This window comes from Numenius arquata, chromosome 17 (genome assembly GCF_964106895.1).
Source record: "Numenius arquata chromosome 17, bNumArq3.hap1.1, whole genome shotgun sequence".
Classification (NCBI taxonomy): Eukaryota; Metazoa; Chordata; class Aves; order Charadriiformes; family Scolopacidae; genus Numenius; species Numenius arquata.
In genome coordinates this window covers 101,320-123,183 of record NC_133592.1, presented here as the reverse complement: position 1 = coordinate 123,183, position 21,864 = coordinate 101,320, and the positions used below count along the sequence as shown (strand labels likewise).

General features: G+C 38.1%; 1 protein-coding gene across 1 annotated transcript in view; it reads left to right on the top strand.

The window, feature by feature from the left end:
- Positions 1 to 3,268: 3,268 nt before the first annotated feature.
- The window catches only part of SMURF2 (SMAD specific E3 ubiquitin protein ligase 2), a gene marked incomplete at its 5' end in the record, with an annotated part of 34,150 nt that continues 15,554 nt past the window's right edge, over positions 3,269 to 21,864 (top strand). The window contains 8 exons of the mRNA XM_074160377.1: positions 3,269 to 3,308; positions 4,968 to 5,076; positions 12,935 to 13,068; positions 14,247 to 14,312; positions 18,084 to 18,168; positions 19,480 to 19,563; positions 21,013 to 21,215; positions 21,386 to 21,470. Coding sequence (XP_074016478.1) covers positions 3,269 to 3,308; positions 4,968 to 5,076; positions 12,935 to 13,068; positions 14,247 to 14,312; positions 18,084 to 18,168; positions 19,480 to 19,563; positions 21,013 to 21,215; positions 21,386 to 21,470 — 806 coding nt within the window. The remainder of the gene's footprint in view (positions 3,309 to 4,967; positions 5,077 to 12,934; positions 13,069 to 14,246; positions 14,313 to 18,083; positions 18,169 to 19,479; positions 19,564 to 21,012; positions 21,216 to 21,385; positions 21,471 to 21,864) is intronic.

Below are 21,864 nucleotides of genomic sequence, written 5' to 3'. Positions count from 1 at the left end.
GATGTGGGTTTGGGTCCGGAACCATCAGCATTTTACTTTGGCTTTGTCATGAAAAATAAATCTTGCTATGGTTCTTTCTGTTTTTTTGAATCCTTGGCTCAAATTTGACATGGGATAGAGGTCTCAAAGATAATTAAGTCCCATGAGTTTTATGAGAATCGTTGCTTGGCTAAAGAGGAGACCTCAGCAGTGACCTGAAATGAGAGGAAAAAGCTGCAGCGAGAGATCCTGTGTTGCGAGGCCACGGGATAGTCTGTGTGGGAGAGGGGCTGTCTAAATGCCTGACCGGTGGGAAAAGCCTTAGCCATGGCTTTCAGTCAACTGTAAAACATAAATCCATAGGAAACCAAACTTCCGTAGTTTTTATTCTCAAGGAACTATTAATCAGCTGGTTATCAGAATATTCAGAATAGATCTTAATAGAGTGTTGAAACTGTTAGAAAAGTGGAGCATAAAACTCTGGTACTTTTCCCATCAGTGGGAAAAGTTTTGTCCAAAAAAAGTCCTGAAATAGACAAGAGCCCTGTGCATGGAAGAAGATTGTTTCACTTAAATTGAGCTGATACTCCTGGGACCTGGGCTTTTTCACCTAGAAATACCTGGCAGAGAGGGTGTTGTTAATGGAAGGTTTCTCAGCATCTCTCCTGTTTTGTTAACCTGACAAAGCCAGAATGGGTTGATATCTGAATTTCCTTAAATGTGGTTACTAGAGAGGGAAGTCTTGAACCAAAAATATTAGCTTGTTCACTCATGGCTAATTGTTGGGGAAATGGTTATTAGTCTGTATTTTGTGCCTGTGCCTAATCTTATAAAAATGAGACTTTGGATAAATTGCACTGGCAGGTTTGCTTAATATTTTGAAAAGAAGTGTTTATAATTAGTTAACCTTGCAATTTCTCTCTCAAGAAATTAGTCAAACCTCTCATTTTGGACATTGTACAACTTCAGGAGCATATTGTATGGCTCACTGTCATATAGGTGAATTTTAATTTAACTGTTGGATTTAAAGTCAACTCCACTGGACACTTCCTGTTTCTTGTAATAGGTGAAACTGTGCAAATAATTGTATCTTATTGAGATATTTAAAAAAGTGGCCATCTATGTGTGTATCTATTTTACCTGAAGTTTTTCACCACTAGATGCATGATGGTGAACAGTGACCTATTTCTGCTCTTGGGCGAGTGGTGTCTGTTGACAGCTCGGGCTAAGGATGCTCTTGAAGTAATAAAATCTTAAAGAACCGCAAAAGCATTTTTCTAAGTTAGTCTTATTATCTGTTTCTTTAAATGTCTTCTAAGTTGTTATTAATTGTATGGATAGAGTGGACTTTAAATTGCTGGACACATGGAAGTCTTTGGTAACTGTGGATTTTTATTACACTATCCTAAGGACTTTATTTGAATGCTTTGTGGAGCAGACAGTGATGTGGCAATCAGTTTCCTGTATATGCTTGAACTCCAGGAATCAAAAATACCAAAGACATTTGGTGCTCTATTCGTATTTTACTACTGTTGACTGTTTACAGTGAAATTATGGGGTGAAAAATCCCTTAAATAGATCTCTGCTTTAGGATTACCATTATGTCTTTGGAGAAAAAGAATTTTTTTACCTTTATCATCTTAAAAAACCCAACTAATACCAACTTGGAACCAGGCATTATATTTTTCCAGGTTAACAGTAATGGTATTAGCACCCCCTTACATCAAACTAATATGCTGAAGCTTTTTTGGGAGCACCTTTCCTCATTGTGCAGGGGATTGTTTAGTGACTACCTGTATTTATTAATAGGTGTCACCTTCTGCTTTATGGAGGACCAAAACTCGTTAGACCCAAGCAGAGTTGTGTCTAGATTTTACAGTGCTGAATTCCCGTGGAAAGCATTTCTCTAAAGTGAACATCTTTCTGAATGTAAAAAATTGGGAAAACATGAATTCCGTTGATTTAGAACGATATGTAACTTTGTGCTGCATCAGGACTATTCCGTGTGGTGCTTCTCTGCCCTGACTGTGGCAATCTCCAAGACTGTTCAGGGACCATCTCCGCCTAATTGTATTTAGGCAGATACTGTAAAAGAAACTGGAGAGTCAGTAGCCCTGCAGGATCAGTTCGAGGATATTCTATGGGGGAAAGCATGACTGGTTTTGTTTGGTTTTAGGTGGTGTCTGTGGGATGTGATTTTTGGATGTGCTTTTCTGTCTTTACATTTCCTGGAACTAATAAGTATTGGCGACCTCATAGACAAAATATCCAAGGGAATCATGTACTGAGGAGGCTTCTGCAGCATTGGTTCCAACCAAATACCTCTTCCCCCTTCCCATTTTTTTCTTTTTTTTTTTTTTTGTACTAGCAGTGGCAATTCACACTTTCACTCAAGACCCAAGAATCCTGTTGTGTTATCAGTAAATATTTTAATGTTTCAGAGGGGAATCCAGTATTTCCTGCTTACTAAACCTGTGGTAATAGATAAGCATATGCAGTTGAGCAGTGGTGCATTTTGTGAGAAGTCTTCAGTGTGTACCTTGGCATCTTTATATGAAAGTTGTCCCCTTTGACCTTTTTTATTTATTCATTTATTTATTTTTATTTACTCAATTCTTGTATGAGATTGTTTTCCCCTTGGTATTTTGAGCTGACAAATGCAAATGTTCCTCCCTTTTAATTTGAATAAAAAAGCCTGAAACAATTACCAATTTCTAGAAAGAAAATGTATCTTTGGAGCCATCAAAACTCTGGCATTAGAAGTTAGCCTACTCCACCCAAATGTTTTTCAGGTAAAAACTTTTATTTAGTTTCCACACAGGGTAGCAGAAAAGCCTGGACTCTCTAATGTGCTATTTTTTATGATCAAGGGAGCTTTTGCTGCTCTGTAGAGCTGAACATAAGACCCTGCTTGTGCAATGCCACTAATTTTACTGGCACAATTGTTTGTGCCACCATATGGTGAGCTGGTTGGAAACAGCCTGGTTCCCTCACTTGGTAAAAAAAAAAAAAAAAAAAGGCATGTGAAACTATTGCCCAAGGAAAGCACTACCTTATCGCTTCCACTATAATCTACCTGAAGGTAAATTGCCAAAAGATAACACTTCTGGCTCAGCTTTCAGGAATTATTTTACATTACAATATAAATGATGTCAGAGCACAACTTTTTTATGTTCATTCATTTTATTTTGAGCAGGATTTTCTGGAATGCTGGACAGGTAAAGTGACTTTTTTTTTTTTTTAAAGTTGGGAATCGGTAACTTAATTTTGTATTTCTGTTTTTCTTACAGTACTGTGTGCAAAAAACTTGGTGAAAAAGGATTTTTTCCGTAAGTAGCTGTTAGTCTTACACACTTGTAGATGGAATAAATATTCCAGAAGTTCTGTACATCAGTGTTTGCAGATTATCATTGTATTAAGGTATTTGCATAAAGAGGGCTGGCCGCTTTGATGTTTTCACTCTGGCTAATTTCAGGGCTTCTAGTTTTTTCTTAGGTGACACTCGTCACAGATTCATAATTATTAAAATGCTGACAGACTCTCTTAGTTTTTGATGGGAGTGGGAAACAAATTTTCTCTCTCAGGCAAATTACATGTTTTTCAATTAGTGCCACATATTTTTAAGTTCTTTATATAAGAACTTTCTGTCCAGCAAACAGATCTCTGTCTTAATTATTAATAATCATGTCACAGTGCTTACCTACTCTGAAATTATATTTTAATTAATTTTAATAATGTTTTGAAAGAAGTGCTAAGAGGTGGATGAAGGAGCAGAAGGGAATGTTATTGGCTGTATAGGCATGCACACACATCACCCGCTTGCCGCCTCCCGGGCGGGAGTAGGAAGAATTCAAAAGATCTGAACTTTGAAATGAAATTGAAGAAGGGATGATGCAGAACTAGGTTGTAATTTGTCATACTTATAAAACTTGCTTTGTATCTGGATTTTTTTTATTGACTGCAAGTTTTCAGCTGTTTAACAGTTTAATAATGCCTAAAAAAAAACCCTCAAGTTTTGAAATCTGTGATGCACTTCTGCACTGAAGCACAAGTCTCGCAAGAATGTTCCTCCCTTTCCCCACGTGTTTTACCTTTATCCCCACGTGCTTTGTCTGACGCTTGCCTTGAGCTACTCTGCTGGTTGACTGGCTCCGTCATGAGTCACCTGACGAAGTGGTACTGGGACAAGACTTGTGCTACAGAAAATGTGAATAATGTTTCACAGCCTTAATTCCTTCAGCTGACTCACTGGGCGCTCAGATGAGGGGAGGAATTAGTATGAGGGGGGAAAAGGGCTAGGACCATGTGACTTAAGGGCATTAGCGGTGGGACCATCCCTTTTGGTGTCAGTTAATAGGTTGGTTAGAATAGCAGGAGAGTTAGTTGGTTAGTTGCAGTAGACCTAGTTGTAGGCTGCTGTGCTCCTGCTTCTTTCCTGTTTTCAGCTGTGTAGCCCAGCACCATCTTTGCACTGATTTTTGTTGCATCAGATGAGCCTATGCTGAGTGGTTTTGAGGTATTAAGGTAGCAGAAAATGAAGTAGAAAGCTAGCAGAAAACAGTGGAGCTCAAAAGCAAGAATAATCTGCTGTAGGTAATTTCCTGTAGTACCAATAACAACTGAAATTATTATAATTAATCTGAAAACAGGAAGAATGTAAATCTGTGTTCTCTGCATTTTGCTGAATTCTTTGTATGCTGAGAACTTACTCAATCCTGAATTAGGAAGATTAAGGTGTTCAGATTTTTTTCCCCCAAAGTGTTTGACTTGTACAACTTTTTCTTGATCTATACCAGTGAAATAAATTGCTAGTTTAGCTATTTCCTGTGCTTACTATGTCATGCTATTCCTGTTCATTAAATGTGGCTCTCAGTTATGAATAAAAGGCAGCTTCAAATAAGACACTTTAAAAAAATAATTGTGCAATGATACTGGACTTTAAAGCATCCTGATCCATTTGCTAGTTTTTTTTCTTTTCCTCCTCTTAGGACTTCCTGATCCATTTGCTAAGGTTGTGGTGGACGGATCCGGCCAATGCCATTCTACAGATACTGTGAAGAATACACTTGATCCAAAATGGAATCAGCATTATGACCTGTAGGTGGTAACAGTGATAACCAAAGGTTTGAAGTGAAATCCTCTAAAGTACACAGACATTGTCAGATGTTCATAATACTGTCCTATTTACAGCTTTGAAAATATCACACAATTCATTAGTTTGAGTGAAAAATACGTGTCAAAACACCACTTCCTCATTTCCCTCAAAATCTAAACACTACACTTGACTTTCTAGTGATGATGTCTGCAGCACGCTTTACACACATTAACATAGCGTTATTTTATTATAATATTTTCGTGTTAACACTTCTGTAAAAGGAAGCAAACAATTGACAATATTTCCCTCACACTGTTCTTCTCTTCATGCTATTTTTATCTGTTGCAGTGCTACTGTGTCTTTTCTTCTGTGCCTTCTTTTCTCTCCTTGATGTCATTTTCTGTCCCAAATGTTCTTCACACTATAAATTGTTATATTGCTATGATCACTTGAGCATCTGTCAGTGCTTTTGAGCAATATAATCTGTATGGCATGTATGTCATGTTTTTCTTCTGTTTTTCAAAAGCATAGAATATTCTATATAAGTTATTAAAGCTTTTATTTTTTTATAGAGGTTTCTCTGTGTTTGTGCATGCTTTATTTTCCCTATCTTTTATCCTTTTCTTATTTATCTTTTTCCTTGGGATGGAAGATGAGGAAGAGAAGTGAACAGTTTTGCCTCATTGTATTCTCTTTCCTTTCTAAGGCATTGTTCTGATCTCTAACTTTTTTTTGCCCATGGCTCCATTCCCTATCCATATTCTTAGAAGTTGTTTGAGCGTATTTATGTTAGCTTTGGACATCACCAAACCTAGAGCAAATCAAATATTAGTACACAGAAAACTTCTTGTCCCCCTTTTTCCCAGTGAAGAACAGCCGCTTGATAGGTCTTTCAGCAGAATGTGGAAGGCCTGGTTTAAAGTGATGTCTTTACCTACTCTTTATTTGAATATCCAAGACTAAATATATGAAGTCATTGTTCATAACGCTTTAGTGCAGTACACAAGACATTTTCATTACTGCTTAACAAAATATCATTGGCAGTTTAGTCAAATTAACAGCACTTTCTCTGAGGAAAGCTGTAGTGTTGTTTAATAGTAAATAATAAGTTTTATTATTCAAAGCCAGTCCAAGCTTAGATTCTGCATGTGAGACTAATTCATATTCATTAGAAAAATGGATATAAACCAAGTTTAAGTTCATGTAGAAGGAGTGGCTTTTCTTCGTATTTAAAGAATTCTAAGTTAATTTGATTTTTTAAATATTATTAAACCCATCAAAATGTAGGTTGATTCATTTAGAATGCAGATTTCAGACCTCTGCCCTTCTGTGTCCTCTCCACGATTGACCATCCATTTGTGAAGATCTAGCTTGAACAATTTTTTTCCAGCAGCAATTAATACTCCATGCAGAGCCCTAATGGTGAAAATCACAAGTACATTACACTGATACCACTGCTTGCTGCCACCAAAAAGGAAATGTCCCCCTTCTCTCCTGTTTCAACCCCTTTCCTGATTTACTGCGTGTGTTCATGCTCCTTCTCTTACACTGGCTCCATCTGGCTCCTGGGTAAGTGGATTCAGTTCACTTAACCCACAGGAAGGCAGCTGGGGATGGGAAAAAATGTGCGTAATTGTTTGCCGATTAAATGAGTTGCATTGGGTCAGTAATGGTGGCCTGCGTTTGGTGTGTTCACTTGCTTCAGGAGTGAGCTTTTGTAGGGAGGCTCTCGATCATCCCACTTCTGTGTTGTGGCTTCCTTTGTGAAGTGTCTTGGAGTACGTGAACCAAATTGCATTGGATGGAGCTGTACCACAAGGAGCGTTCCCTGAGTACCACCAATGCTCTCCTGCTGCAGGAATGGAATGAGAGCATGGACTTTTATTGTTATTTAGTCAGGTGGGCCGATTAATGAGCATTAATGCAGAGCTTTACAGGGATAAAAGGAGAGTAAGGTGGAAAGGAAAGTGCTGCCAACGTGACTTGGGTGCAAAGCCTTCCTATATAACCCTTGTACAGCCAGGGAAGGGATGCTTTTGAAGAAGGACTGGTGGGCCAGGATTTGGCAGTTACCTGCTACTGAATTCTGTGTTGAAAATTTCAGCGATTCCCGGTGTCTTCCCCAGTATCTGCCAGTCGTGTCTTGGTGTTTGCAGTGCTGTGGTGACAATGACAGTAAGCAGCTGACAGGAGTGGATTATTAGGGATGTCAAGTGCTCCTTGGGCTAATGACTTGGGTACTTGGTTCCCTTCTTGAGAAAAGCAGGAGCAGAGGACATGGGAAATGTGGGAGGATGTTAACAGGCCATGAGAGTAATGGAAAAAAATAGTAAAATCTTAGGGGGAAAAAAATCCTTTCTGGTTATAATTTTCAAGGAAGAATGAACAGGAGGTATTTTTATGTTGTATTATAGAACAAGTCATGCTTCTATCTGGATACTGTAGTTGTTGTAGCTTTGAAGCAAAACTGTGACTGCAGTCCACATAAGATTACAAAAAGCAGAGATAGAAATGGGGGTTTTGGCAGAATATTTTGCTTGGGCAGATCTGGGGCTTCTCTTGCTGGATTGTCCTAAGGAATTGAGGACAATCCTGTGTGAAATATTTTGTGTGTGTTTGGTTGGCTTTGTTTTCTTTTTTGGGGGGAGAATATCCCTAAAAAAACCTAGGTTTTGTTTAGTTAGGATATTCTTAACATTAATTACTTGTCCTGTAGGGAAAACTACTTTGCTTGACATTGGCAGTTGAATTCCCCGATGACAGAATTATACACAGCATTTCTAATCCAAGGTAAAATTTAGCATTCTGTCAGGCCTTGTAATTTGAAAATAATCCTTTCTCTCTGAAAATTTTCTTCATAATCATTTAATCCCATCTATTTCCACTTAAAAATATCAGTCACTTACTCTTTAGTCCCTATTTAAAATAGCTGTTGTATCAAAGAGATACTGCTCACTGCCTGGCTTTGCTTTTAAGGTAACTTTTTCCTGTAATATACCTGGTGTCAGGTCTCAGCTTTTCATCTGCACCAGATATTAAGATAATTAACTTTATCTTTTGGGGAAAAAAAAATAGTAGCTGTCTTACTACTAAACACCTGATGGCAAACCTCATAGGTTACAGGGCTTAATCTTTCTTCTCATCCTTTGAAAATAGTAGGTTTTTAAAACTTCCTAATGTTTACCCTAACAATATGCCATTGCATGGGAGTGCCAGTCTCTGCCTGATGATGCTTCCACTGCTAGAGGAAGTGCTTTGCACACCAAGCATAACAGATGGAGTCTTGGTGGTTGCCCGCTCCTGCCACCACGCAGTGGAGGAAATCGAAATCAACCCAGGGATGGTGCAGTTATGTAGAATTTTTTGAAAGAAAAAATTTTTTGAAAGACAAATCTTGCTTTTTTGCTCCCACAAGGATTTCTGTTGGCTTTTAAATAAGCGTAACAGACTTATGTGCAGTAAAACTGTGTCTTGGCTGTGTTGGGTGGATTGAAGTGTCCCCAGCCTGGAACTTTTGTACAACAGGTAAACACTGCTGCTAATTAACAGCCTTATGTAGATCCATCCGGCACAGTAAGATGGATCTGTTGTGATGTATTTGTGCAATAATGTCTGAATTAAGTTGCTAATTCCAAGATAATTTTGTGGCTTGCTAACCTGATTCAGCATAATAGATATTCTGTTGTATAATATTTTTTTTTAAAGGATGTCTGCAGTGTTATAAAGAAAAAAAAGGTTTTGCTTTTCCTTGTATGGTTCTTAATTCACATCTGAGGGTGAAAGGAAGCAGCTGAATTAGTTAATTGCTTAGATTCTTCAGTCTAGAAGGGTGTGTGTAAAGGAAGGGGGGAATCTGGGAGGCTTTCCAGAAAGAAATTGCCAAATAGTTGCTGTCTGGATGCAGTTTAATGTCAGTAGAATATCATGCTTGCCCTGGATGTATTCCCCTTCCTTATTTTCAGTCTTGTTTGTGTTTTCCCTATTGTTCAGGCCTTTCCTCAAAGCTCTGAGTAACCAGACTTAACACATTTACAGACTACCACACATTCAGAGTATATACACACTGCCTAAACCAGCAGTTCTGAAACTTAACAAATCCCCTTTTTCCTTTCCTGTCCTTTCCTTTCCCCTTTCTTCCATTCGGTGATACCCTGGATCTCTCCTGCAGCCTTCCATTCTCGCCTGTGCCCTGTAGCCTACTCCAGCCCTCCCCACCAGCCTCTGCCCTAAAGGCATCGCAAGTCATATGGTCTATTTATCTCTAAGAGATACTTGTACCATGATCTCCACCAAAACCTACTCCTGGTCCCATCCTTACTCTGTGCCCTACAAATCTGCACCCCCAGGCTCTAGCATGGACTTGTTGCTCTCCTGCTTTGTTATACCTCTCAAATGTAACCTCACCCAACTTCTACAACCCCTTCTCTTCTCAAAATCTTCTCGCTGTAGGTTCCAATCCTGTTTAGTGCCTTCACGTTCTCAAGCCCCTGTATTGGCCAGGCAGAATCATCTTTCTCCCCCAACCCTAACACCCACTGGTTATTGCTAATGATCCTGGATTTTTCTCAGGGAAGAAAGGCAACAGCTCTGTTTAGTGCTGGTTTAGAAAATCCCATCCTCGATCAGACTCCTAGAGAGCTGTCAAACCGCTCCTTGCAGCAGCTTTGCCACCTTGACACGAGATGAGAGCAATGTCAGGGTGAAAAAAGAGAGAGAAGAGAAAATATTGGGATGATATTTTTCATTATGTCTCTTCGCACTCTCTTCTCTCCCAGTCTGAAAACAGCTGATATATCAAAGCATAACACTACCATTATATTGGAAAAATTTCAGAAATTGGAAAACGGAAACAAGCTTAAGTAATTTGTCCAGGTCATAAAGAGAGTCTGTGTGACAGCATGGTTTAGAAATGGGGAATTCCTGGCTTCCGAGCCTGAGTTCATACCTCTTGATGTTGCATTTTTCTCTCTCTCTGGAGGGGGTACATCTGGCTTGTGATCTGGAAGAGGTGTGTTTTTTCAGGTTTTTTTCTTTTTTCCCCACTTTGTTTATTATGCTTTTCTCTACCAAGCTGAACTCTTCAGGGACAGTGTGTATAATGCCATGGGAATGAAAAGTCACTTGATACCAAACCTTCCTGAGCGGTATAACAGCTCAGAAGGAAATGCCACCTTGGCAATAAAATTATTTAGACAAAGTTGCAATTGTCCCTGTGTTTTAAAAATTTATTCAAATGGTTTAGAGGTTTCCAGTATGGCATGTAATTGATTTTTGTTCAGAAGTGGTAAGAGTGGGCGTTTTTCTTAAAATCTCTGAACACACAATTCTTATCCAGAACCCTAATCTTACAGATTCAGGAAATACGGGAGTTAACAAAATGCATATGGAAATTGAATTTTCAGGTTTCCACTTCATTAATACTAATCCTGTTATCTCTATTGAAGTACTGAAGCTGTGAAAATGACAATTGCTGACAGTGTAGAAAAAAAAGCTCCAAGGACTTCAATTATGAGGAGGAAGAGAGAGGCATCCAACGAAATGGGGGTTTTGTGGTTTTTTTGTTTCTCTTTGGTTTTGTTTTTTTTTTTTTTAACTTACCCACTTTATTTTTTTGGAACATTCTTTTTGGTTTTTTTTTTTAATAAGAAATAAAATTCCTACTCAGGCTTTTATGTTGAAACTTTATTGCTAGATGATGTAAAACAAGTGTAACTTATCCACCAAATGAATTGGAAATGTCAGCTTGTCCTACCGTCACTCTCTAAGTGCAACCATGTATTTTCATGCCTGAAATTACACAGAAATGTAGATGAAACATTTTGGTATAAAGCCAACTATCAGTTACTGAACTATTTCTTTTCTTCCCTTGGAAGAAAAAAACCCAACTCCATGAGTTTTTATTTGCAAAATGCAGCTTGTCTTGCTTATTTCCTTTGAATGTGTGAATCAGCCAGGTTTTCTGGTTCAAAAATCAGAGTAGGTTATAGTAGTACTATAGAGGTTCTCCCCTGGTATGGATGGCTTACTGTCTGCATCTCAACCATGAGAACCTCACCCTGAAATGTTACAGTAATTCTTGGAAACTGTGTTGTGTATTCAGCTGTTCTACATATTACTCAAACTGTTCTTTTATGAAATTGTGTTTAACCATATACCTTTGACTTTTTTAAAGCAACAAGGAAAACGAAAAATCAAGACAGGTCATGATAAGTCTTTATTTTAAGCGCACCTAACTTGTTCTCATAATTTATTTTAAGTACATGAAACATTGTAGACTGCAACTGTGCACGTGAATACCCATCTTCATCTCTTGTTTCTTTATGCAAAATTGGCATTGTCAAGGTTGTAAGGCAAAAAATCTGACCTATATTATGCAATAAGTTTACTATTCCAAAAACTTTGGGTTTCTTTTGTGTGAAGTTCATGTTTCGTTTGCTTTTTTTTTTTTTATTAAATGTGCACTGGTTATTTTAAACCATGCTCATGGGTATGTGCTTCCAGTTAGGCTTTTCTGTCTTGTACTTTGTGGGTCAGTCCCTGTCTGCAGGTGGGAAAAAGAAGTCTGCTTTTTGAAAAAGGAAAAAGGGGAGAAGTGTTAATTGAGAACTTACCCGATCACAGCTGCAATTTTAAGCCATGACAGTCCAATTGTTTGGTTTGTCAACCTTGACAGTATCATTTCTATCTTTATGAAAATATTAAGATGTTTTAAAGCTGATAAAGTCTCGGTCAGTGGGGAAGATGTATTTAGACATTGCTTGAGTTTGATCAGTCTTCCTTCAAAAAATAAACAAAAGAGCACTTATAGAACTAAACTGCAGAATTTGTAGCCTGGGAAGGGAGAACTACAAGCAGTTCTTGGGATTTAAGCCATAGTTAAAAATTCATTTTCCTCAACTTGAAATAACTATAATATTTCAGTATTGGCAATAGTTGGTTTATCTTAAGTGTTTTGACATTGTCCTCTGAAAGTTTTGAAAACAAAAACTAGCTCACAAAGGAATTCCTTCTGAAAAACAAAGCTTTAAACAAAAAAGCAAAAATTAAATAGCCAACAGTGTCCAGGTTTCCCCCAGGTCAGTGAAATGCAGATCTGGGCTTTGCAGGGCATTTCCGTGGTGGTGCTGCGAGGAGGCAGCCCACGTGTGAACAAGGGGGCAGGAGGGCAATGTGGCACATCTCAACTAAGATACTGTACAAACCTTTTATGATGTGTCACATTTGTAATATGTAACGTATGTAATAAAGGGGGCTGTGCTGAAGTTTTCTTAATAGTAAAGTAACTTCCCAAAGACTTCTTAACTGCAGATGTGTAACTAGGTTTGCCTTACATTTTCCCTGAGCGCTCAGAAGAGCTCGACGTGAGGGTGACTCTCATAGGCGGTGATTGGAAGAGCAGCCTGAAAAGCAGTGGCAGATGAAGTGCTGCCAAAGGATGCTAAACCAATAGTTTCAGTCCCATTTGAACCGCTCTGCCTGCTAATGCTGCTCTCAAACACATGCTGTCATGAACATCGCCATTCTCTTTGGTTAGACTGAGAGTAGGCATGAGTCTAAGCATGTCATGTTCCTGTGTTAAACATATTTCAACAGACTTTGGATTCACATAACGCATTCTTCCCGAATCAGGATTGTAGATTAGTTTGTATTCAAGTATGCTCCTTCATAACACATGCTTTCATTAAAGTATAATGTGTACATCTTCTCTAAAGATGACCTATTCTCTCTTGCTGTTACAGTGTGTGTTACATTTTTAATGTAATGGTTAATAACCTTTTTTTTCCCCGAAGTGATTTCTGGAGCGTCTTCAAAGTATTCAGTAAGTGCCATTCACAGTACTGTTTTTTCACATTTTTTCAGATATATTGGGAAGTCGGATTCAATAACAATCAGTGTGTGGAATCACAAGAAAATTCATAAAAAGCAGGGAGCTGGTTTTCTGGGTTGTGTGAGACTTCTCTCAAACGCAATCAACCGCCTTAAAGACACTGGTTGTAAGTAAGCTCAAGACTAGTGTTTCTTCTCTTTCAGACCAAACTTTCATGCGCAGACTTTTTGAAGAGTGACAGTTAATTGAGATTTTGTTGGGTTTTTATAAAGCTTGTATATTCCAATTAATTTGGTAGTTTGTAATGGTGGTTTGTGGCTGAGGATAGGATGGGTAGGTTAGAGAATATAACTCACCTTTGGCTTTTCAATTCCTTTGCCCCATCACCATAGACAGTGCCGCAGTCTGGTTGTGGATTGTCAAGATTGAACTTAATGTGTTGGAATTTTAAAGGAAGACAGATTCTAATTACCTTCAAATTATCTTTTTATTGCCTTCAAAAATGTGAGTCTTAAGGGATAAATAAAAGGGTAAATCCATCTTGAAGCCAAATTTGTAGTTTAAACATTAATGGACCTTCAAAATTAAATAGTAAATTTTGTTATAAGATATTAAGTGCTTTATAACTCTTATAGCACTTCATATCTACTTTTAAAAAAGTTAATTAACATGTAAGATGCTGTTTTCTCATTATCTTAACGGATGCCATTTGCTTCTGAACAAAATTTGGTGTAGTGTTTGTGATGGAAAAGTAGTGCTTGGCTATACAGATAATTAGAAAAAAAAAAAGGAAAAGTGGTATACTGGTAGAGAAGCATTGTGATTTTACCTTCAGTATTGGGTTCCTTGGTGATAAAGGCATAACTGAGGTTCTTAATTTTTAAGTATTTGTCACTAGATCGGTGCTTCAGTGCATTGTGCTTTGCTCAATTTGAAGTTTTACCTATTTAGTGTGGAACACATGGATTGATGCTGCAGGTTAGCTCTGTGCAGTACTAATGAGTGTTGAGCTGGAAGTGCATTATGACAATGGCTGGCCTTCACAAAGGAAAAGAATTGAAAATACTTCACAATCACTTTAGGCATCCAGTGTAGGATAATGTAATTTCTTATTCATCAGAAGAGCTTTGTGATGTAGGAAAAATGTTAAAGCAAAAGTACTGATTTTAAAATTATGAGAAATGAAGTCTTGGCTGAAGACTTTTAGTTTTGTTTCCCTTCTGCCATCTCTTGAAGTCTTAACTATCCTACACTAGGCTGAATTTTGTTCTGATGGTACTTCAGTGTGCCTTTCAAAGGCAGCAAAATATTGTATGACTTAAATTTTGTGTCCTTGTTTCGCAGATCAGAGATTGGATCTGTGCAAGCTTGGGCCAAATGACAATGATACTGTTAGAGGACAGATCGTAGGTAAGTAAAAGTTTTTATCTAATAGTTCTCTTGGAGCTTAATAGTAGCTGTAGAAATACCCTTCCTAGATGTCAGTTTCCTGTGTTGAAATTTTTTTTTTTAAATTCAATGTCTAGTGCCAGAGCCATTTGGACCTCAAGCTAGAAGTGTGTATGTAGAGAATTTAAAAACAAAACAAACAATAAAACAAAACACCCAACACCCCTCCCTCCTCCAAATTTTATTGTAAGTTTTGGGACAGATAAGACCATCTATAATACAAAAATTATTTGGAAGGCTTTTCATTTCACTGTAAACTTTTATGACAGTTTGAGCCTGAACTCCCTGTGAAAAACTCACCATAAATTTCTTGGTCGTTGAGAGTTCCAGCAAAGCTGTGCTTCTTGTAGGTTTTGTGAAAGGGTAAAACATCTTGCTGTAACAGGAGTGAGCTGGTGTCTAGGATGACTTGGTCAATTCATTTTGTGTTTTCACAGGTTATTAACAAGTCTGTCACCAATCTCAGTAACTGTACTTTGTCGTTCTGCTAAGTCATAAACCTTAAATAACTTAAGAATTAAAAAGAAGCTGGCAAATTGAAAAACAAGTATCCACAAACAACTTCATAAACGCTCTTTCTGGTGCACTGTAAGTTGTTTCAGAAGGCAGTGTTTCTAGTAGGTCGCTTAGGTCAAAAAAAAATTTGATCAGAAGAAGGAGGTCTTTATTTTTACGGCAGGATGGTAATGAGGGTATTTGGATATGGGGGAAAGAAAAGTGAATTTGCATGCTCAGTTTCATGTTCAAATCCTAGTTCAAATAATACCCAAGCAGCATTCTTGTTTTGTCAGCCAGGGAAAACTATTGAAATACCAGTCAGCAAATGAGGGCTTCAGTGCATTTGTTTGCTTTCCTCAAAGTGCTCTGTTGAATAATACCTATGACTTTACCTCTTTATGTTGCTTTAACCATCTGCCTAGCATTTGATCTGCAAGTGTTTGCACAGTATTAAGAGTGGGGTGACACAGGAGAGTCAAATGATGGTAGAAAAGTGGAATTGTCAGTGCACTGCCGACACTTCAGACCATTCTTGAATGTTAAATTTTCCATGGGAGCTTGCACAGAAGAGTAAAGGATAAAACAGTAATTTTTCTAGGGTGCGTTATGTTGTCAGTTTGGTTTGCTTTTTGGTTTTGTTCCGGCATACTGGTCCCCTGATCTTTCATGCTGTACGCATGCAGTTTTGTTTGTGGGGTTGCTTTTAAGAGGAAGCTGAGCTCTGCTTGTTCAGGGTCTGCTGTGAGCAGCAGAGATCTGCTCTGCCCACAGCAGTCTTTCAGAGGTGACACCAGCAGGGACTGTACCCTCACGCCCTGACGTGCTCTCATGCTTCCCTCCAGAGTACACAACATCCTTGTCATCGTGACTTGAGAATGTGAGCATTAATTAAACAAGCAAAAAAAACCCCAAACCCCACCCCAAAGCAGAAAGATCTCAAGGCTATTGGGGTGCCAGAGGGGAAGCCTGGGGCAAATACTGTGCAGTGTGGCCATAGCAGATACACTTCAGAGAGAACTAGTCAGCAGTGTGGGCATAAGCTAGACTGACCAGTTGGCTTAACCTGATGTGATCATGAGAAGTGGTATAGCCAAAGCATCATTAGCTCTTTTGGCATGCTGTTGAGGCTGTCCCTAATTATCAGGAGCTGCTGGATCATTCATTAAACCTAGAATATCAGAGCTTATCAGGTTACACAGAGACTGAGAACAAATCTGTATTTTCTGCTTTCTACTGTTACCATCAGAAAGGTCAGGTTTCCTCCATTATGTCTGTATTTTAATTTAATGCATCCTTGGTAAGATTTCAGAGACTCCTGTCTTTATTTTATTTAAATTGTTGTTATTTATCTCCTTCTATTTTAATCTTTCTTCACTAATGCAATTTTATTGAATGGGTGAATGAGCCTGAGTAGATAATTCCACTGCAGTAGTAATATGGTGGAGAAATCTTGAATAAAAGTAAGAAAGAAGATAGAATAAGTTATAAATATATTCTCAGTCCTTCTAATGATAAACTGGCTTAAATTAAGAGGCTATGCAAGACTTGAAAACGGTATTAAAATGAAATTGATACCTTCAGCACATGATAACCTTACAAATCAAGTGCGTGGTGGGTATGCCTTTATAATTTGGGACAAGGAGCAAGGGGATCTTTCTCTTAACTACCTGGGGTTATCTTCAAAGGGGGGAAGAAGAGGGGACGCTTGTGAGTAGTGGATGCAAAGGGCACCTGAACTGTGTCTTAATCTTGCAGCTTTCTTCTGTGCCACCATTTTATTTCTGATGTGGCGGTGCAGAAAAAAAATGAGTCCTTACTCATTACAAAATGAAGCCGTGCACAAATTTTGGTCCTCACGTAGGCAAAGAGGAGGTAATTGCCTTTGTTTAGTTCCATTTTTGTCTGTGTGTATTGCTTGCCAAACCTTGCCTCCATACAGCAACGTGAACTTGTAATGTGTAGATTTGTTGCAGAATAAATACATCATCTAAGGTTCTTTTTGGTTGAAATTAGATTTAAGGTGTCTTTCGCTCTTAAGAAATTGCTTTGTAACATTACTGTTCATGGAGAACTAGGAGTTAATAGTGATTAGGAATAAAGCAGGCAGGTACTGCAGGGCTCCCTGGGTTGGTCTGTTGAAGGCCCAAAATCTTGGGCTTCAAACCATGTTGTTATTGAAAATCTGGACTTTCTGGCAAAAACTGTGGGTACTACTACATTTTTTTTAAATTTGTGATCTTGACAGAATTTTGGCTTTGTCTAGATTAAGGTCTGTAAGTTTTTATTTCCCTGCACACATAAATAGGACATGAAGACAGTTGTCCAGAGGTACAGTAGTGCCACCTCAAGAAATGTGTGCCACAGCATGTATTTAGCTTTTTAAGCTATTGTTTTATTGTTAAAGGCGAAACAAAACATCAAAAAAAAAACCCCAACCCCACAGGAACACAAGTGTCATAAATTATCAGCCTGGACACTTGCAAATTATTATATTGGGAACAAAAGCTGCCTAAAAAATCTTGGTTTTCATAACTGTAGTACAAAAGCTTCAGGCATAAATATCCATTACAATGAAACATGTGAAAAAAAAAAAAATACAGTTGTGCTGAGGGCAGTAAGGGCTTTTCGGGGTGTTGAGCACTGCTTTGTGTGAGAGTTGCAACTGACTTTTTACCACTGGTGTTTGAAAGTAGCCAATAAACCAAACACTGAGTGCTCCTAGCAGTTACATTTTGCCTGGTTTTGTGTGTGCATGTACGCACGTGTTGAATCCCATGTGCAGACAAAATATATAAGGAGGAGTCAAAAACATACAGGAATTTCTTATTTTGGCCTTTTCTACTAGTAGTTCTCCTGGTAGCAGTGCAAGTGTGGCACTAGCACTGTCCCCTTGCTGTCCCAGCCTCACGTGAGGTCAGTCACCCTGCTGCTGCCAGACCAGTGTCACAGTCTGTCTCATACCGAGAAGAGTTAATGACAGCTTCAGAGTTAACTTATTTTTCTGCCTTCACTTGCATTCATATTTTTAAGCTAATTTTTTTGAAGTAAGATGTAGAGAATTACATGTATGAAAACAAGTGTTGTTTCTGTGTAACTCTTTGATTTGTGGGAAAGAAAAAATATCCAGAACGTGGCTCAGCTTAGTCTTCCAAGTTGTACCATTTCTCTTTCAGATATAACTGTAGCTTGCATTCAGGTATCATATCTTTAATAATTCTTTTACTGTCTTAATAGTAAGTCTTCAGTCCAGAGACCGAATAGGCACAGGAGGACAAGTTGTGGATTGCAGCCGGTTATTTGATAATGATTTACCAGATGGGTAAGCAGACATCACTGTGATGTAAACACAAATACAGCTCATACTACAGACTTTGGCAGTAATGAGAAGTCAGTGTACAAATAGGCTAACTTATTTTTATTCTTTACTCAGACTTCTACAGTTTTGAATTTAGGAGCAAGATACACAGAAAATAGTTAAGTTTGACTCTTGTCTCGAAAAACGGGAGGTGGCATATATATGAGTAAATGTGCTAAAAAATATACTTAAGAAAGAAGAAAGAAAGAAGAAAACATATAAGAAGAACATATGTAAGAAAACATATGTCTTTCAAATTATAAAACTGATAAACTAATATAATATTAAATCACTGCCAGTAAACTGACTTCATCCATGTAGTAGTTTTGTAGCAAGGTAGTGAGCACACAGGCCTGGCCACCTTCTGCAGCACTGTGCAGAGCTATACACTACTACAAACATGGATCACTTTTTCTTCCTTGTAAATCATGATTGGAAAAGGTAATGGAGCCTGAGTTCTTGCTGTATTTACCTGCCAAAGCCCGGTTTCGGATTTTGATTTGTCCCTGTGAGAGTTAATGACATCATTAACACCTAAAACAGTTTTGTGAATACAGAAAAATGCTCTGTTTTAGGCTCTGGTGCTGTCATCAACTTTTTCAGAGCAAACACAGACCTTCTGAATGTGATTCTTGGCAGGTAAAGACAGGAGAAACTGATTTTTCAGATGATGAATTTCAAAACATAAATTATCATCTAAACAGCATTCTTTTGTTAATTTGCAGTCCGGAGAAGTCAAAAAAAATTTTAAAAATGCTTCTAAAATTTCACTTCAAAATGTTCCCTGTATAAATATCACTTACTTAATTGTGTAACTGCAAAGCTAGCTGTATAGCCTTGTGTATTTTGGAGTGCAAAAGTAATAAAAATTTAAAAAGTCATGTTATTTGAAGGTGATTTTTTAATGAAAGCAAGTAGTGCATGAAGATACTATGAAAGCACTTACTAGAATTGGTGGTCAAAAGATGTTAAATGCGTTATTAAACATGATGTTTTCAAGAAGTTTCTTTATATGGCTATTTGGATTTAATTAGAATACAAATAGTTATTGAACATGAAGGTGTGATATTGTTAATGATATGCCTGGTTCCAAGAAAAGAATATATAAAATAAATTCTGAGTTGAACTTCCAGTTGTTTCCTGTTACCTTGATCAACTAACACGATTCATAATAGTGTAGGTCTTCCTGAGTTGGCATTTATGTTGGAAACGTTTTGTGCCCTGGTTTCCTGGAAATACCACTCGTTGCCTTATCTCTCAATGTCTGAATTCTAGGTGGGAGGAGCGGAGGACTGCTTCTGGAAGGATCCAATATTTAAATCATATTACACGAACAACTCAGTGGGAGCGACCAACACGGTAAGAAATTATTTAGGAGACTGTTTATGAAGAAGTTTGCTTGCTGACCAGGAGTGCTGAGCACAAGCAATTCTAAGTGGCTCTAACAGGGTATTCAGCCCTCCCTCGAGTCACTCTAAAAATGCTGTATGCTTTTCTTCTCTAGCATCTTTCTTACTCCTTCAGTCTGCCTAATATTTAACTCAGAAGAATCATTGTGGTTAGATTATTTTTTTTTCCTCCCCTAATACTAGCATCTTTGCTTTCATGTGGAGCTGCTATGGTAGAACTTTATAAATACAGACATTACAATGTGCAGACATCGTAAGGAATGAAGAAAAGAGATCATGACTAGCTGACAGACATTGTCTATGTACATGCTATGACCATAATTATCACCAGTAATCCAGAACTTTTAAAGCTTATTGTTTCAGAGCATGCTTCAAAAACATTACAGTCACCTTTATTAATAACCTTAGATATGTGTTGCGAAGCTGTTCCTCAAAACAGTTTTGCCGTTACCTGAACTGCAGACGGTGTCATTGCGTATTTTTCGGACTCGTCTGCAGACAGTCTGTGTCTGCAGACTGTCTCTTCCCTCCTCCATAAAAATTATTGCAGTCTCTGTATGGATATATTTGACTTAAAATAATCTGAACTGTTAATGCTGCCAGGTCTGATATATATTTGCAGTTTTCAAGTGAGTGAGGTAAATTAAAAAGCTGTTCAGTACCTTATTTGTATTTTTCCTGGTATGTTAAAATACTTATTCTAAGCTCTAGATACATTTACAGTAGAAAAACAAATGCAAAATATATAATCTGTTTGGGGAATTTCCTGTGACCTTATCAATCCCCCTTTAACCTATTTTAAATACTTTTGAAAGCAGCATTGAGATATGAAACTACATAATTGAATGTTTCCTCTTGCAGTCGAGCTCTCAAGAACAACTTTTTTTTTTCTTAGGTAGCCCTTCATCACCATCCTCGCCTAATAACCTTTCCTAAAAATTAGAAGGAATAACAAGGCCTGATTGCTTCCTCAGCCATAGGAAGGCAAGGTGGGAAAGTCTGAAGTCTGGGCTGTACGCTGCTCATTGTGGGGGAAAAAAAAAAAAAAAAGCAAATATTTTTTTCTCTTAGCACTCTGTTTAAGGTGGGAACCGCTCATGTGAGCGTATGATCTTGATACTGCAACATCATATACTAAATGTTAGGTCAGACCCTCAGATAGGTGAGGAGGTTTATTAATTACTCTGGGGTGAACCAGTGAGTGCCAAACAGAAGCTTTCTGCCTGTCATCGAGGTGTCCTGCTCCACAAGTCAACTGCGCAGTTCTGCCGTCCACAAAGACTTCCCAAGAGGCCCTAGGTGAAGCTTCTATCCACAAAGATTCCCGGAGACCTTCCATCAAGTGTGTTGTGTAGCCCTGTCCAGTCAGCAATGCAATTTTTCATGTTTTTTCCCCCAGGCCAGCATCTGAATACTCCAGTCCGGGCAGGCCGCTGAGCTGTTTTGTGGACGAGAACACTCCAATTACGGGAACAAACGGTGCGACCTGCGGGCAGTCGTCGGATCCTCGGCTGGCAGAGAGGAGAGTAAGGTCACAGAGGCACAGAAATTACATGAGCAGGACACACTTGCACACTCCTCCCGATTTACCTGAAGGATACGGTATGCAATTTAAAATATTTGAATTTTAGGTCTCCCAAGAAACTGAGAAAATGGCTTGTGTTTTCTCATACATAAAATCCTATTGATTCCTTAGTTTGGGGAAATCAGTCTGTGAGTTTTTGTATTGCACTTTTTGTTCTTACAGTTATTAATTTATCTTTATTTCACAGAGCAAAGGACAACGCAGCAAGGTCAGGTCTATTTTCTGCATACTCAGACTGGTGTTAGCACATGGCATGATCCGAGAGTACCCAGGTAAGAAATAATGAAAGTATCTTTAAGGTGTCAAAACAAAATAGTTTAAGCAGTACTCTCCTCAGAGTTTTCTCTAATATTATATTTCTGACTCTTGGCCCCAATATACCATTTTAACAAGTCATTAATCTAAATAGATTAGTGTCTCAGTTCTTCAAATTGTTATTTTAATGCAGAGATGGAGAATCGAGAAATAAATTCCCGTGGTAGTTTGAAATAGTTAACTGCTTCTAGATCTTGCATATGAATTATAGCCAAGTCCAGATTTTAATACTCTGCAAAATAATCAAACAGAAAGTAGGATCTGAGCCCTCCCAAACATCTAGATTTATCGAGATACTTCAGTGAAAATTGAGTTGGCTTTGTTTTTTAATTCAGGCTCTGGAAGTTAACA